This window comes from Malaclemys terrapin, chromosome 13 (genome assembly GCF_027887155.1).
Source record: "Malaclemys terrapin pileata isolate rMalTer1 chromosome 13, rMalTer1.hap1, whole genome shotgun sequence".
Lineage (NCBI taxonomy): Eukaryota > Metazoa > Chordata > Testudines > Emydidae > Malaclemys > Malaclemys terrapin.
This window is the reverse complement of record NC_071517.1, coordinates 15,941,340-15,959,845: the sequence shown is the minus strand read 5'-3', so window position 1 is coordinate 15,959,845 and position 18,506 is coordinate 15,941,340. Positions and strand designations below refer to the sequence as shown.

The following is an 18,506-nucleotide window of genomic DNA, read 5'->3' as shown; positions in this document are numbered from 1 at the left end:
CACCCTCTCATCTGCCCTGTAACACTGCCCTGTGGTGCACCTTTCAACTGTAAAGTGGTTTCAGCCTTTTGTTCCTAAGAGATGGGATGTAACTAACGTGTAATCCTGAGTATGAAGTGTAATGAATGGTGTGTATTGCAAGGAACGTGGTATAGCAGATTTGGAGCTGAAATTAAAGGCAAAGCTGCAGTCTCAGATGATTGTCAGCAATAGATTCTAGAAAACCTGCAAAACTGGCTTCAATTGCTTTATGTGCACAGGAGTTCGCAAGAAGTACAGTGCCTATCAGCCCACTTGAGGAGGGAGCTGCCTGTGGAGGGTGTCAATTGATTCCTGTTTAAACTGCAGTGTTTTCTATAGAGCTGGATGGGGCAGTATCTTTCCCCACCCTCTCCCTCCTCCCGAGCAAATTCTTCATGATCAGCAAAATGGAAACAGACCCACAGCGATTGGACACTTGCAAGAGAGCTTTATTTGTGCACTTAAATTGATTAGCCCAGCTGCCATTAGCACATTAGCCTTGTATCGCACAGTAACTGGAAAAAACTGCCTGCTGCTTGCCAGCTTCTTAGCCTTGCGCTTGTCTGTACTCCATGGAGGAGTTCTTTGTCTCGGAGTATACAGTATTGCAGGTGGAACCCTAATTAGATCTCTTCCAGAACAGGACCAATCCAAGATTCCTTCTCTATAGCAATTCACCTGCTGGGTGTTCGACACACACACAAAAAGGAGCCTAGTGGCATCATTTGGATCAAATATGCATTGTGTACATGTGTGACTTCTCTGACATGAAGACGTTGGCGCGGGGGGATGCTGATACACGAGGCTTGTCTTAGTGTACAGGTGACATGATGCCTTGTTCAAACTTCTGTTGCGTTTTTAAAATAGCGCAGTTCGCTGATACTGTATTCTTCATTTGTTCCTTGAGGTCTCAGAAGTTTTAAATCTTATTAGAGCCTGGCTCTCCCTCAACAATTTAACCATCCTTGACAGGGTTTTAATCCTCTCGGGGCAGGTGCTGGTTAAAGAATTATAATTAGCCAATAATAGGAAGCTTGTTGCTTGACAGAGGGGACTTCAAACCCCTCCTCCCCTCCCTTCCCAGCAGTGCCCAGGCAGTTAAAGTGTTTGGCTCAAGGGTGATCTCTGGGAGAATGTTCAAAGCAAGCTCTTCACCGGCGGTGGGGCAAGGTAGCCGGGTTTGCAAGTTTTCCTGCACCTGGGTGTCAGCGTAGAATGAATCTCTAGTCTTGTTGCTCATGGCCTAGGTCCGTGCATGTGTGAGTGACTTAAGGGAGGAAAGGAAGTAAAGTATTAATAGTCCAAACCATGAACTGGCGATGGAGCCTTTCACTTTGCACTCACTACAGGCTGATCAGGAGCCCTTCTACATAGAGACAGCAAACTCCATGCAACAATGGATCTGTTGTTCTCTTCCCCCCCCCTCCGCCTTTTGCACCTAATTGGGAGGGGAGCATTGGACCAGCGCAACCCATTTGCTTCCTCCGTCTCCTCTTTCATGTGGATGAGACAAAACTGTCAATTTACCACTTCTCTCTTTAATCTCCTCTGCCATGACTGACGCCGTTCTGCTGGGCCTATGGAACATTTATAAGGCTTCCCGCTCAATTATTGGTTGAAAAGCGAAGAGTTTTGTAGGTGGGCAGTAGCGGAGGTTTGATATTGCAAAGAGGGCTCAAGCATAGCGAGGAGCCAAGACATCTTGCTGTTATCCAGGTTACAGGGAGAAAAATCCAAAGGCACACATTGGTCCAGAGCTTTAGTTGCTTGTGTCCAAATGATTTCATGGTAGCTGGAGTGGAAGATAGACATTTCCCCTCCAGTAAGGAGTTGTTTATAGATCTTTTTCCCCGATAACAGAAAAACAAACCAGTCTTGGAAATGCTTTTATTTATTTTTTCCCTTTAATGCTTTTTCTTATTCCATTTGCCAACTTATTTTCCAGTCCCTGACTTCTTGTGTACCAAAGTGATCCTGTATTAGTGATGGTGAAAGGAGGGGTGTTTTCACTCAATTTTGAGCATAATGTAATCTGTCATATACCCCCCACTACCACAGCATATGGTGCAGTTATCCTCACCACACCCATGTGGGGTAGGTCAATGCTGTTATTTGTGTTTTATAATTGGGAAATTGAGGCACAGAGAGACTAAGTGCACAAGGTCATACAGGAAATCTGTGGCAGAGATGGGACTTGAACCTGGGTCCCAGGCTATCCATAATCACTAGGCAACTCTTCCCCCTCAGCCCATTCTCTTACATCCCCCTTCAACCTATGAGCTGTGGGCAGGCGGCATAGCAAACCCCAAGGTTCATCTGACTGAGTGGTGTTGCTATTTATTGGTATTGCAGTAGCACCGAGACACCGCAGCTGAGACCAGGGCCTTGATGTGCTAGGTGCTGTACAAGTGCACAGTAATGGACAGTCCCTGCCCGGCAGAGCTTACAGTCTAACTAGATAAGAGAGACGAAACTATTAACTAAGGTTTGTAACCTGTCCTTTAAATCGGCTTCTCTACCCAATGACTGGAATTTAGCTAATGTAACGCCAATATTTAAAAAGGGCTCTAGAGGTGATCCCGGCAATTACAGACCGGTAAATCTAACGTCGGTACCGGGCAAATTAGTCGAAACAATAGTTAAGAATAAAATTGTCAGACACATAGAAAAACGTAAACTGTTGAGAAATAGTCAACGTGGTTTCTGTAAAGGGAAATCGTGTCTTACTAATCTATTAGAGTTCTTTGGAGGGGTCAACAAACATGTGGACAAGGGGGATCCAGTGGACATAGTGTACTTCGATTTCCAGAAAGCCTTTGACCAGGTCCCTCACCACAGGCTCTTAAGTAAATTAAGTTGTCAAGGGATAAAAGGGAAGGTCCTTTCATGGATTGAGAACTGGTTAAAAGACCGAGAACAAAGGGTAGGAATTCATGGTAAATTCTCAGAATGGAGAGGGGTAACTAGTGGTGTTCCCCAAGGGTCAGTCCTCGGACCAATCCTATTCAACTTATTTATAAATGATCTGGAGAAAGGGGTAAACAGTGAGGTGGCAAAGTTTGCAGATGATACTAAATTGCTCAAGATAGTTAAGACCAAAGCAGACTGTGATGAACTTCAAAAAGATCTCACAAAACTAAGTGATTGGGCAACAAAATGGCAAATGAAATGTAATGTGGATAAATGTAAAGTAATGCACATTGGAAAAAATAACCCCAACTATACATATAATATGATGGGGGCTAATTTAGCTACAACAAGTCAGGAAAAAGATCTTGGAGTCATCGTGGATAGTTCTCTGAAGATGTCCACGCAGTGTGCAGAGGCAGTCAAAAAAGCAGACAGGATGTTAGGGATCATTAAAAAGGGGATAGAGAATAAGACTGAGAATATATTATTGCCCTTATATAAATCGATGGTATCCCGAATACTGCATACAGATGTGGTCTCCTCATCTAAAAAAAGATATACTGGCACTAGAAAAGGTTCAGAAAAGGGCAACTAAAATTAATAGGGGTTTGGAACGGGTCCCATATGAGGAGAGATTAAAGAGGCTAGGACTCTTTGGCTTGGAAAAGAGGAGACTAAGGAGGGATATGATAGAGGTATATAAAATCATGAGTGATGTGGATAAGGAAAAGTTATTTACTTATTCCCATAATCCAAGAACTAGGGGTCACCAAATGAATAGGCAGCAGGTTTAAAACAAATACAAGGAAGTTCTTCTTCATGCAGCGCACAGTCAACTTGTGGAACTCCTCGCCTGAGGAGGTTGTGAAGGCTAGGACTATAACAGCATTTAAAAGAGAACTGGATAAATTCATGGAGGTTAAGTCCATTAATGGCTATTAGCCAGGATGGGTAAGGAATGGTGTCCCTAGCTTCTGTTTGTCAGAGGATGGCGATGGATGGCAGGAGAGAGATCCCTTGATCATTGCCTGTTGGTCCACTCCCTCTGGGGCACCTGGCATTGGCCACTGTCAGAAGACAGGATACTGGGCTAGATGGACCTTTGGTCTGACCCAGTACGGCCATTCTTATGTTCTGATGGAAGGTGCGTAACCGCTCTGCCAGGCGGTGTCAACAGCAGCAAGGGCCTGGTTCACTGTCTAGGGGTTCCTCTTCAGATTGCAAAACAAAAGCAGCTCGAACCCCTGCCCAGAAACCTGGGAAAACTAAACCTCTTCCTTGGGCATCCTTACAAGGCAACATTTTCCCTCTCGCAAGCACTGAGTCTGCGTCTAAAAGGAAGAGGGTGTTTATGAAGGGGAGAGGGAATGCAGTGTGAATGTGGGAACATGCAGCCCCAATGGCTCCCCAGGGGATCAGTGATACCACGCACCATATCCCCATTTCACAGATGAGGAACTGAGGCCCAGGGAGATCATTTGGTTCGCACCAGGTCACACAGGTTATCTGGTGGATCTGGACACAGCCCAGAGCTGCTGAGTCCCAGCGGCCACAAGACAACCCTTTACCTCAACAGAATGGTCCGGACTAATGTGAAAAGTGCAGGGTCTTGGGCCAACAACAGAGGAGGTAGGTGGGACAGTCTCCAAATCCCTCTGATCCCAGGGGAAGGAAGGTCCAAGCCTGCACAGGGAGCTTTTCCAGCATCGTTGCTCCCTTGGGAGAAATGCAGCCGCTGACTCCCCTGCCCACCCCTGTTCCCAGGGGGAATAGGAGCTAGTGCTTGTAGCACTGACTGCTGTGTTGAGCTTCCCTGGGTTCAGATGAGAGCAAGCAGCATAAAGTGGCTTCCCCTTGATTCCCCTGCCTCCGAGCCCCAGTCCTGCAGGGGGGTTTCCATGGGATTCTGGAGAGGTGCTGCCCCATCTACACTAGCTTTTGCTCTCCCTTGCCTGCATCGGGGGCATTGGGCCCTGGCCTTCGACTTCTTCTGACCTTCACCCTGAACTTCAGTCACTCAGGCAAGCGAGAGGGTGCCGGGCCCTATCTAGAACTAGGCATTGTCGGGGCGGATGCAGTGCCAGCTTCCTCACGCGGCTCTGCGTGTGCTCTCTATGGAGTGCCATGCACAGGTAAGAGACACCTTCCTTCTGATCTGCAGCACCTGCCCTGCAGAAAGCCCTCTCTCGCCTGTGACTGAATCGTGTGGGGAGCCTGCTCACTGAGAAGTAACTGGAGACCATCGTTCTCCCTGTGGTCGAAGTGCCCAGTCCAGTGGGGGCCTTTCCACTGAGCGTAGTGGAAAGTGGATCTGGTGCTAGATCAGGATTTGAACCCAGGGCTCCAGGATTGTCGAGCGCACACAATAAATGGCGCCGCTGCTTAACTGCAGGCTGCCTCCTTTTAACCTTTTTTATGGGGCCTAGGAAACTCCCCTTAGAAGGTTTAATGTGCACTTCTATGGTTTACTCTTCTGCCCAAGTCACTGAATCTGTCCAAGTGAAACCATGTGATCTATATCCTCGCTCTCCTCCTCTCCAGACATGTGCCCATATCGGTTTTAGCAAAGGTTGAGGGCAGCTCACTGCTGGGTTCCTTCAGATGGCAGCTTTCTCTCTGTGAAACTATCTTACCTATAAATTATGCACGTGGAAAATGGGGCCAGAAAGCAGCAGGCATCAATAATTGATCGTCGAGCCTTCCTCAGCTGTGAGCTACGTCATTGTACCCGCTTAGGTGTCTGGTGGTTTTCTTCTTGTAAATTGCACAGTGTAACTTTTAGCTGCTGCTCAGAATCATGTCAAATGTCACCTCACACCCTTCTACCCCCTGGAAGGCCCTGATCCAGCCTGGATAGACCCCTGTATCTGCATGGAGTCCGCGGGTGCCAAAGGGTGCAAAGCGCTCAAATGTCAGAACATGAAAATTAAGATTAATTACACAGCTGTGTAAGTTAAGGTTACTTAAACCACTGTATTATTATTTGTGACATGGTAGTGCCTAAAGGGGCCAGTTTCAGGTGTGGCCCCATTGCATCAACACTGAGAACCAGTCCTTGCACCAAAGTGTTTATAAGTAAGGCTATGTTTTAGTCATGGAGATTTTTAGTAAAAGTCATGGCCGGGTCACGGGCAGTAAACAAAAATTCGCCGGCCTGTGACCCGTCCATGACTTTTATTATATATCCCTAACTAAAACTTGGGCCGGGGGGGGGGGGGGGGGGGGCGCGGGTGCTATGGGGGGGTGGTCCGGGGGTGCTGGGGGGTGGCCCAGGATCCCTCCTGGTCCTGGAGAGGGGTGTGGAGCAGAGGTGGGCGGCAGCCCGTGGCCCGGGACCCCTGCGGGTGCTGGGGGTGAGGGGATTTGCAGGGCTGGCAGGCTCCCTACCTGGCTCCTACCTGCATGTCCCCTAACCCGGCTCCGCAGGTGCAGGTCCCATTGGCCAGGAACCGCAGCCAATGGGAGCTGCGGGGGCGGCACCGTGGGCAGAGCCCCCTTTCCCCCAGGAGCTGTGGGGACATGCTGGTGTAAAGTTGGGGGTTGTAGGCAGTCGCTGTTTGAACTGAACAGGTATATTGAGACACACAGGATCTGAGTCTGATCCCACACCAGTTTTTAACTCCACTGGCTACACCAGAATCGTTCCTGATCTACAGCGAGTCAGTGAGAGCAGAAACGGGCCCAGTGTTTTCTAGTGTGTGTCAGTATCTCACTATTCTGGCAGTGTTTACTGGCTTAGCAGCAGAGCTAGACTGACTCAGCTTCTGACCTCTAGCTGCTCCCTTTCCTGCAGTTCCCGGGGCCTTTGGAGATATCCCTGCATTCTGGCATGACAGTGACTGGGTGATGGGGGCGAGGGGTGGGGGAAGAGGGGCTGCGGCTGCTGTATTCTTTAGCAACCCTAGAAATTAAATCAAGTCTATTACAAGGATTAATACCTCTGTTTCTAATCCCCAACGTTGATCTGCTCTCCCTCCATTTGTGAAACTGAAGAATCACTGGAGAACAATCCTCCCTCTTTTATCTCTTGCAAGTCAGAGGCTATCCATTCCTGCTGGCATGGCTGGGATTAAGGCTAGCTTGTTAAGTTGGTTTGACCTTTTACTGTGAAATCTGTGAATTGTTTAGAGGGTGAAGGGGCAGGTGTCAGAGGTCTGGGAAATGTATGTGATGCATTAACTCATGTTGGGGATCTGCTCTCCCCATGGGCAAGTAGATAGCATCCATTAACAGGCAGTGTGCAGGCGCTGAAGGAAGAATGTGCTAGACATAGGTCATAATTAGAGGTAAATCTTAATTGTACTTTTCACTAAGGTACCTGTACTGATGAAAACTGACCTCAAGATTTGGCCAACACGCTACGCCCTTATGCAAGCAGATTTCCATTGTCTCCATTGGGAATTTGCCTGAGAAACAACTTGGGCTCTTCGATCACTTCTGCGCTCTTGAAAATGTTACCCTCAGTAAAATCTGCATGAGGATCTCAAAGTCTGACCTGCGGTGAGGTTTTTCTTGATAAAAGAGAGCTACTGGGTAATACAATCACTCTAACCAGTTGCAAAGAGACGCAACTAACTAGACCAAAGAGGCACTTTAAAATCAGGCTAACAGTTGGACGAGAAGCTGCCATAATGCTGCTCCGAGGAAGCAAATGGGACCAAAGGGATCAGGTTTGCCATGAGAGAGCCTTAAATGTGGAGTTCTCTCTTTCATATGATGTAATAATGACTGCTACGAGGGTGGAACTCCCAGGGCCGAACTGGGTCCCCTTTTCAGAGGGCAAACCCAAGGTCTAAGCAAGTCCTCGTGGGCTAAGTGACACCTATGCCTTGTGCTGGCCTGTGGGACAGGGTTAATTTCTTTGCAGAGCATCTGATTCAACCACTACTGATGCTTTATTTCACGGGCATGTAATGGATGCGGTTCTAGATTTGCAAATTCTGATGATTTTTTCCCTGTCTTTTGTTTGTCCAATTTCCTTTATTGCGATTTAAATAAATACATTTGATTAAACAAAGCCGAAGGGAGTGGCATTGCAGATCTGCTTCCAAGAGATGGCAAAGTCACTTCTATTGCTTAAAAACACAAAGGAGTGGGGAGGAGGGGGTTGCTCCATTGAAATGACCCTTACACGCTTCGTAGCAACTTGGAAACTGTCTGCTTTCCAGTGAAGATGGCGATCCTTTCAGTCTGACGGTGAGCAGTTTAAGGAGGCCCGTCCAGGCTGTCAGTGTCTGCTGGAAATAACCCACCTCCTTACCTGATTGGTGATCCTGCTGGGAAAGCCATTTAGTAACTTTCGCTGACTCCTGAGTGTAGCTAGCTGATATCCCTGGTAAAGGAGCAAGGGAGGTAGTAACGGTAGGGTAGGCATCCTGGCAGAGAGCGCATGGGCACTCGGAGGAGTGGAGTGCACAGGTCGTGATGGAAAGACCCCTCGGAGCAGCTGCGCCTGGAGGGAAGACTTAGGCTGGGGTTTTGCATAGAGTTATTTTGGAAGTGTCGTGGTTAACAAACCAGACTCCAGGATGACTCTGTGCAGTTTTGTTCCGAGTAGGACGGGAGCGCTACTTACTGACTGGTCCTTTTGGGGAAGCGTCATTAAAATGGTCCCCTCCTCTGAGCTAGATAAGAGGAGCTGCTGACATCAGGACAGGTGTCTCTTAAAAGCTGCCTTAAATTCTCCTCTCTTCCGTGACTCTGTCTAATCACCAAAATACGGTAACAGAACAACTCCCTGGAGTTTCCATTTCAGACTAGACCGTTAATGTGGACAGTGGTGCTAACCCCAAGCAGAAGGACTGTCTCAGCCACTCAGACAGTGTGAAGAATAGGGCTCCCGGTTCTTGAGACCTTGGATCGTCCCTCCACCATGTCGCAGTTTTTGAACAGGTCTCTTGTCAGTTACAGCTGGTTTTGGTGGCTTCAGCCCCGGGGGATTTAAGTGAAGCACTTCCACAGACAAAGCAAAATCTGAGCGCATTGACTAAACGTGTTTAATTTCAGCGGCGGCTCCGCTGCCACTCTGCCCGCAGGATGCGTCATTGCCCCAAGTGGTAGCATGTGACTGAGTTGAAATCGCTGGGATCATTTCATTGCTCAGCAGTTTATTGAATTCACTTTCCAGCGCCATTCAGTGCATTTGACAGCCTCTATTTCTTCTGTCCCTTTTTAGGGAGCTACTTTGCCAGCCATTTCATCATGGGAGGTGAGAAGTTTGACTCCACGCACCCGGAGGGCTACCTCTTTGGAGAGAACAGTGACCTGAACTTCCTGGGAAACAGACCTGTAGTGGTAAAGTGAAATTCATTCAGCTGGGTTTGCAGTTAGGGAGGAATCTGATATTGTGAGACATGGGGCTTGAATTGCCAGTTGGCCCAGGGGTGAAAGTAACTTACAGGACTTACTGGTACTGCTGGAGTCCTGAGGGGGCGTGGCCTCATCCAGAAGAGGCGTGGCCTCAACCGGAAAGAGGCGGGGCCTCTCAAGATTTAAAGGCCCTGGGGCACCGGCTGTGGCTGGGAGTCCCAGGGCCTTTAAATCAACCCGGGGCTCCCAGCTGCAGAGGTAGCTGGGAGCCCCCGGGGCTCAGGGGCAAATTAAAGGGCCTGGGGCTCCGGCCGCCGTGGAGCTCTGGGCCCTTTGAATCACCCCCCCCACCCCCCGCAGCTCCAGCAGCTGGAGCTGCAGGGGGATTTAAAGGGCTTGGGGCTCCCTGCAGCTGCGGGAGCTCCGGGCCTTTTGAATCCCGGCACCAGCCCAGCCGCCGGAGCTGCGGGCAGGATTTAAAGGGCTCTGGGATCCCCCATTTAAATCCCTGCCGCGGAAGCCGTACCGGACCGTACCGGCTTACTTTCACCTCTGAGTTGGCCAGAGAAATCTGTTAAGTTTGGGTTCTTATCCCACACCTATCACCATGGTATCTGGGTCCGAGCTACAAAACTCAGATCCCTGGATACAAGCTTCCCAAAGTTTGTGGGGGTGTTTGGATTAGCCCATTACAGAGAGAGGTGTGGAAGGGACAGCCATGAATTTTAGAGTTGGGTGGTTTCAGGCCCATCCCTACAATTAGAAGATGTCTAACTGATGCTCTGCTTGCTGGGTAGATCCCACTAATTTCAACAGGCCCAGGATTTCGCCTTCTAAATCTGTGGGTGACTCTAGTGCTGTACTCACAAAATGGAGATGCCGATAGCACCAGTGCAGGTGGGCAATTGACGAGCTTCTCAAGGCAGCCATTCCAGTGCAGCTCAAAGCGGGTATGCAATGTCCCTTGCCCTACCATTGCTGGCTCTCTTGAGAACACACACTGCCAGTGGCGCTGAGCTGTGATGCACGCAAATGAGGCCGTGCGCCAGAGACTATCCAGCTCACACTCCCTTGTGACGTGAGCTTGTGTTTGAGTCCAGGCATCAAAGACAGGAAAGGCTGGTGCATGCACCCGCTCCACCTACCATAGCTTCCATGGCCTCGTCTGTAATTCCACTCCTGACGCATGTCACGAGGCCCAGACTCAGCCAGTCAGCATTCATTGGTTTGTCTGAGGGGCTGGGCTGAGGGGCACAGGCTACCCCTGCTGAGGCCTGCACTCTGCGCACGGGAGGCTCCATTTCCAAACACTGGGTCCTAACTAGGCCGTACTCTAGACGGGTCACCCCCTGGATCTGTGCATTTTCCGTGATTGTCCGTCCTGTGAGTGCCCATGTGCAGATGCTGGGTTTGTGATGTTCTCTCAGGCCCCTGCATTCAAAAATCAGACTCTTAGTGTGTTTGGTGAAGGATATAGGGGAGCATGCCTTACCTCTCTCCACCCCCAGAAGAGAGTGTAAAGCAGACACTCTTTCCCAATGGCAAGAGTCTGATTGTTGTCACCCAGCATCTTTTGCTGGTAACACCATTCTTCAGTGGCAGCAAAGACACTGATTGGTCTACACAGGGGGGGCGGTCATACGCAAACTTCAGCAACGCGAATAGCGCAGCTGAAGTCGAAGTATCCTATTCGACTTACCCTGCTGTGAGGACGGCGGCAAATCGACCTCCGCTGCTCCCCCATCACCGTCGCTTACTCCTCTTGACGAGGTGGAGTACATGCGTCGATTCAGGGATCGATTTCGAGACGCGATAATCGATCCCCGAGAGATCGATTTCTACCCGCCCTATTTACCTAAGTCAAATACCTAAGTCAAAGGTTCCTAACTTGCCACTCACTACCACCTGGCTCTTCCCGTACTGTTAACAGGGAGAGGGGTCCTGGGAAAAGGAGTGGCAGCACCGGGAAAGTTTGAGAACTACTCACACAGGTGTTGAATATAAATACTGACGTTAGAGACCACACCCACAGCCCAGCTGCCGTTTTACCCTTGACCTGCACGCAGTAATTGGCCTTGTGTGTGAATTTTATCATTTGCACTGACACTTAGAAAACTTGGCCTGTGAAAATCTGATTGCAGATTGATTGACAAACTGTTGCTTTTCTGTGTTCCCTTTGTTTTCCTCCTGGAGATAAACGGAAGTATGGGTGGGTGAGTGGGGTGGCACATAAAGCACCCGCTTGGACCAGCATGTTTAAATTAGGGTTGGAAAGGGTAAAGCAAAAGGATTATTTTATTTGAGAACTTTGCTTTGTAATTGCTGAAATACAGATAGTCTCATCACTTCTTTAACTTCTAAAATTGACTTGGAAATGAAAGAGAAATATTTTCCAGCTATGTGGCTGAAGAGGAAGAATCTTAACCACATTCTGCCATATTGACTCTTCTCATAGGGGTGTGTTAATTTCAGGCGGTAATATTAATGTGAGTCACCCCTGCTGGGTCCTGTTGCTTTGACGTGACCGTTATTGCTTTAACAATTGGCGTGGAAAGTTCTGCGATCAGAGATTCCATCAGCCCCTTTCATGCTTTGTGAATTGCCTTCACTTCCTGCCCACCTTTGACGCGTGATGCGTTTCTGCATGTCATGTAAATTCTATCAGCGCACCTTCCATCTCTGTAACCCTAAATGGTGGGAGGCTTTTTTTCCCTAAGTCCATGGTTCTGATTTTCTTCTTACTTATCCCACTGTAACTCCTTTGGCTTCGGCGGCTTTACTCCTGATTTACATAGTAAATGTATAAATTTGCTTGTGTCCTCCAGAAAACTGCATTTAAGTTAGTTCCTGTCTATTTGTGACTTCCCTCAGAGACTTGCAGGTAAAATCCAGATTTTATTAAGGACGTGGAGGTCTGAGCCCTCGACACCATGAACTAGATCTGCTGTAGTTCAAACAGGAATCTCATCAGGGAAGTCTTAAGGCCTCTGTTACACAGGAAGATGATGATCACGGTGGTCCCTGCTGGACCATGGTGGTCCCTGATGTTGCCCTTCATTTACATGCCAATACACACACATCTGACTCGTCCCACCCTGGTGAATCATTGGAGATTTACTCTTGCCACCTGGCCTATGTTTGCTCGAAGGGCAAATTACCACAACGCAGCAATGGAAACAGGCAGCTCAGGATGAAAATGGAAGCTGTTCTTTTCCTAGCTGAGATTTTTTTCGTTGTATGTCATTGTTCCTCATGTTGAACCCAACCACCTGCACTGGGGGGGAGTCTAACTCAGCCGGTGTAGACTAGGGTTACGTCTCCACTACTTTGGGGATATGATTCCCCTGCTCGTGTACATGTAGGGTTACCAGATAGCAACTGTGAAAAAACGGGACGGGGGTGGGGGGGTAATAGGCGCCTATATAAGAAAAAAGTCCCCAAAAACGGGACTGTCCCTTTAAAAACGGGACATCAGGTCACGCTATGTACATGTATCCGCACTAGCACTCCTTGGCCTAGTGCAAGTATAAATAGCAGGCTAGCCGCGGTAGCACAGAGAGCGGCGACAGAGGCATGGCAGAGCCGTGCCGAGCACCTACACACTGATTTCAGGCAGCTCTGGTCCTCGCCCACTCGACTGTACAGCCATTGCCCATGCTGCTGCAGCTCCCCTGTTTGCGCTAGTCTGGTGGGAGCTAGTGCCGTGTACGCGAGCAGGGGAATCGCACCCCGAGCTATAGTGTGGACGCAGCCTAAGGCGTGTGGTTTACAATGAGCTATGGCTGAGACACTGAAACAACCTTTTACTGGGGCTTCCTGTCAAGTCCTGGGCCTCTCCCGAAAGCCGCATTCCAGGTGGTCAGACCCTTTGCTGCTCGGTTACTAATGAAGCCCTTGGGGGCTTGTGAGTGCTTAGATTGTGAACGCTAATGAGGCGTGGGGGGAACCCCACACTGCTACGTGAGAGGAAAGGCTGAAGGAAGGTTGCGGCCCTGCCACCAGGCCCAAGAGTCAGAGGGCAGCGCGCGCTCTCCACACGACTCGGCTCCAGCAGCAGGTGGGGTAGGGGAGGAGGCAGGGGCACTTTGGGCGAGCGGGACAGGGTGAGTGGATGGAGGTAAACAGAAGAAGGGACCTTGCATTAGGCTGGCCATGGGCCTCAGTCAGATTTCCCTGGAGGCTCCTGTTATCTCCCCCATAGAGCTCTTAGTCCGCATGAAGCTCACTTGCCTTCCCTCACCCCGCAGCGTTAGAGCATGAGCATTACAGGTCACACTAGCACGTCTTCAGCCTGCCCCTGCCGGGGTCCCCTCTGCGCTTGCACGTGTGCTGTGCAGTCAGGGCCCACATGCAGGAGAACCCGTCCAAGCAAGCTAGGCTGAAATGGACGCCTGGTTTCCCTCTCTCATGCTCTGGGTGTGCAAGGGAGAGAGGATGACTGTGTGTGAGGGCGGGGGCCTGGTATGCAGGAGATTTGGGATCTGCTCCCAGCATTGCTGTTGGCTCCCTGGGGCAGGTAGCTTAGGGCTTGATTCTGAAAGAGGCTGAGTCCCCTGGCCCTGATCCAGCAGAACTCTTAAGCACATACCTAATGTCAAGCACAGGAGTGCTTAAAGTCAAGTGTGTGCTTTGGGGCCTTGCAGAATATTTGTGGACTGCAGCACATGATTAAATGCTGTGCTGAATTGGGGCCTACACGGTGACTTATTAACATGATCAGTGCACTGTTAATGCAGGCCACGGTGCAGAGAATGAAGCTGCTGTTTGCCTGCATGGGAAAGCCCAACCATCTGATGATAATGTTGCCTGGTAAGTTTTATGATCTAACAGTTAAGTGTATCCATTGTTTAACTAAGAGGGGAAAAAAATAGAACTTACCATTCACCATCTTTGAAAGGCCCTGCCTCCCCATGCTCAGACATGGCAGCTATATTCTGACCTACATCCTAGCATCAGACTGTCAAGATGGTAGCTTCTCATTTGATTATTTGTCTTCATTCTATTTAAGGCCATTGAAAGTGATGTATAATATTATCACTACTCGTACTACAATAGCAGCTGAGATCAGGGCCCCATTGTGCTGCTGGGCATGCCCCGAAGAGTTTGAAATCTAAAGGTCTGATCCTGCATACAACTGAGACAGAAACATCATCCCCATTTTATAGACAGGGAATTCAGGCACAGGGTAGATCAGGTGACTTGCTCAAGATCTTAGAGTCTGTGGCAGGGCTGGGAATTGAACCTAGATCTCCTGAGTCCCGGTTCAGTGCCTTAGCCAGGAAACCTTCCGTCCCATGGTTAGAGTGTTTTATCTAGTAAACTCAGCTTCCCCTTTAGAATATTACATTTTTTAATCGTTAGTGGATTTTAGTTAATTCGGCAGATGAGTGGCTTCTGGTGGCAGGATATATCTTTTTAATAAAAAGGAGAGCACATATTTTGGTGGGGATAATGTACAGCTGTGTGCAGTATTCGTCCATGCCAGAAATTATTCTTCATAATGGCCAAGTTGCTGGAGGGCTGTTTGCCTTCTGCTCTCAAGAGTCCCTCAATGTGCCGTGTGCACAGTACGCTCTGTGCGAGTGAATGGAGAAGCTGTGCTAAGATGCTTTCCGTTAAAATAATATTCAGAATTTATAAAGCCACAAAGTTTCCTCTTTCTTACTGTTTTGAATGCACGAAAATGAAAGGTGGATCTGAGGCTTGAGATGTTTGTTCCATTGCTTACACATTCGGTAAGTGGAAGAGAAACTCATGAATGGTGGCCTGCCAGGACTGGTTTGTTGTGGTTGGCCTGCTTGTGAATGCTGGGTAGTAATTCCTTGTTTTTTATTCTGCTTAAAGAGCGCTGAAGCTTTTGATTTATAAAGATAGACATGCATTTAAAAGACTACATGGCTCTCACAATTCGAGCTGCAAATGTTTGTCAGATATTTGGGTTCTTTGCATCGGGTGCCGTATTATTATTTATTTATTTGTTGTTTGTATTATCATAGCACCCAGGTGCCCTAGTCGTAGCCCAGGACCCCACTGTGCTAGGTGCTGTACAAACACGAAACAAAGAGACAGCCCCAGACCCAGATAGCTTACAGTACTGTCTATTTTCATATAAGCACGTAACAAAATAATTATGGATTGGAAAGACTTTGCTTGCCTGCTGAATGAACCTATTTGGAGGAGGGAAAGCATTCCTGTGATGCTGCGCTCCATCACTTTGAAGTATCGGGATACCAGTGCCATGCAGCACCGAGGGAGTTAAGGGCTGCACAAGGATTTAGCTGTCTATTAAAATCAGTGGGAGTCCCACAGCTAAACCCCTTCCCTCCCACATAAGAATGAAAATTCAGCCTTAATCCCAGTGTATTTTTTTTCCTCCAGCAGTGATTGCGAGAAAGCCTCCTGATTACAGTAAAAGCCTATAAACTGCCCACCATGCATGCTTCCTTGTAGCAGGGACCCTGACAACAGATAGCTTTTACAGCATCTGAGAGGGTAAACAAACAGCTTGGAAAGAATTAATGCTGCGTTTCCAACTAAAGAAATGACATTGTTTGCTCTTAATTAATGATGGGCCTGAGCTGCAGAGCGTTGCTTTAGAGCCGCGTTTCTCCACGTGATTGGAGCTGGGGTTCTGGTTTGGCCCATTCTAGAGCTACTAGCTAGTTTGACGTTGGGTGTGAACTTCCGTGAGGTTGTGTGGGATGTTTGGGTCAGTGAATTTGGTTCTTTCCACTCTTAGGGTCAGAGAGTTCTTCGGTAGGACTTTCTCAATGTACAGAGTATTGGCTCCCCAAACTCTTTGCAGAGCTCTTCTGAATGAATAGTTACAGCCTCAGAGCAGGAGCAGAAGGAAAAGAGATGCTCTGAGGTGGGATTTTGAAATCAGATGGAGCAATACAGGAAGGCACTTCCTGGTAGCAGGAGATTCAGAGAAGAAGGGTCCTGCACGGAGAGTCTGTCTACACAGCCAAAGCTGTGTCTGAACTAACTTGAATCCAGCTAGCGCGGGTAATAGTAGCAACTCCGCCATCGCAGTGTGAGCTTCAGAATAGGCTGGCAAGCCAAGTACATACCAGGTCTATGTTGGGCTTGTACTGCCTGTGCTGAGCTGTCTTCATTGCTATTGTTACCCAGGCTAGCTGGATTCAAGCTAGCGCAGGTAGACTAGCCCATGCTCAGCGTTTGCTGTGTAGGCAGACCCAGAGCATGGCGAGACTGGGTGGCGGGACTGGGAGAGAATCAAGGCATGTGAGAGGCAGGGCTCGTAGATGGGTTTTGGAGACGGGTTTGATTCTGTGTCTCAGCCACAAACTTCCAGTGTGACCTTGGGCCAGTCATTTAATCCCCCATCTGCACCATGGGGTCGATAATATTTCCCGAGGGGCGTCGGTAATTGGGAGGCCCGTGGAGGTTAGGGTGAGGAGACTCCTGAGACAGCTAGGACTGAACAAGGGTTTTAAAAACAGGGAGGGTGGTTTTGAACCGGATCCTGAAAGGTCTGGGGACGCGGCATCGCAGAGTTCCTTTGTCCGTGAAACCCGCAGTCCATCCAATGACCACGAGGACTGTTGCTTGTTCGGTTCACTACGATGGCGTGCGCCCAATGGTATTGCCGACCATCATTGAGCAGCTCTGCCATTTTGCCGTTGAACGTGCTCCACGCCACCCCAAGAAAGCCGGGCGCGGGGTGCATTCCTGCAGCCTTCCCCTTAAGGCTTTACAAATACCTTCCCTGGACCGGCTTACCGTAGAAATCCAGACATCACCTCCCCACCTGTGTCCTGGCAGCACTGTGGCAGACGTGGCTGATATCTAAATCCTGACCTATGCGAATTGGACTTTGGATTCAGGTTTGGGCGAGCAGAAGCCAAGGTGTTAAGCAGTATCTGTCGGACGCTCATGAACTCTTTCCAATACTGACAGGATAAACAGCTCATCCTTAACATGAAAGCAGGAAGGAGGCTAACAAAGAAGCCTGACAACTTGATGCAGATTAGTCTAGACAAGCTTTTGCTCCCCCTGCCGCCGCCTTTCCTTTGGTTCTGTGTGTCTGGATTTATTTATTTAAAGAACAGCCATGAAGTGTCTGGGATCCTCTCGGAAGCTGGAGTTTGCCGCGTTGCCGGTGAGCTCAGCAGAGCGTTAAATGTCAGCCGCTGTTGGGAGCCTGCCGGACTTGGGAGACATTCATTGTGGGCAGTGTTGCAGGGGTGTGTGTGTTGTTATGTGCTTTACGGAGGGAGTAAACCAAAGGTGAGTTGTCACGTTGGCCTACAGTGGGAGGAGCGGAGGGCACAGAAGAATCTCTAGGTTGGATGTTAGTGGGGACAAACCAATGTCAGGGGAGGAAATTGGGGGACAATAGTTGCTCTTTAAATGGTAAGTGAACGTACTTGGGGTTCTTGGAGAAATACCCAGGGCCATAACAAATGCCTACCTTGTGCACTGCATGGAGGCATCTGCTTTGACTGTGACCCTATAGACTTTACTGTAGGGCCAGGAGGGGGAGACATCGGTGGTGGGAAGCCAGGTGTGGATATGTACGCAGACCCAGCCACCGCCACGCTGTCGACCAGATGAACCCATTGAAGCCAGCAGCCTTGCCAAGCTAGGGGTTGGGTGGGGAAAGGTGAAAAGCTGAATGGGCTCTTTGCTGCCATCCTTATTGCCCCTCTGCGGAATACAGTGGAGTTACAGCAGGGCTCAGCCTGGCCCACGAGCCAGAGAGAGAGATGGATAGGGAAGGAGGTGCCTTTTCGGCAGCCTGCTGAGACTTTAAGGCCAGAAAGGACCATCATGATCATCTAGTCCAGTGGTTCTCAACCTGTGGCCCAATCAGCACACAGCTGCGGCCCATGTGACACCCTCAGGCAGTATATATATTGTGTGGCTGTGGCTCACATAACACACAGAGCACTGCATGTGCGGCCCACACTTGTAAATAGGTTGAGAACCACTGATCTAATCTGACCTGGAAATTGCAGGCCACAGAACCACACACACTCACTCTTGTAATAGCTCCATAACCTCTGGCTGAGTTACTGAAGTCCTCAAATCTTGATTTAAATGCTTCAAGTTACAGAGAATCCACCATTTACTTTAGTTTAAACCTGCAAGTGACCCATTTCTCATGCTGCAGAGGAAGGCGAAATACCCCAAGCTCTTTGCCAACCTGACCCCGTGTAGTTGGTGCTTTGCTAGTCTTGTCATTAGCCAATAGAGTGATAGGGAAGTTGAGATGAGTCAATGAGGTCTTACTGTAATTA

The 18,506-nt window shown here is 49.0% G+C and overlaps 1 protein-coding gene across 2 annotated transcripts in view; it reads left to right on the top strand.

Annotated features, from left to right (window-relative positions):
• RNF157 (ring finger protein 157) overlaps positions 1–18,506 on the top strand; it is an 85,223-nt gene that overhangs the window by 6,970 nt on the left and 59,747 nt on the right. For both annotated transcript variants that reach the window (XM_054047865.1, XM_054047866.1), the window contains exon 2: positions 9,107–9,225. In XM_054047865.1, the coding sequence (XP_053903840.1) occupies positions 9,107–9,225 (119 nt within the window). The remainder of the gene's footprint in view (positions 1–9,106; positions 9,226–18,506) is intronic.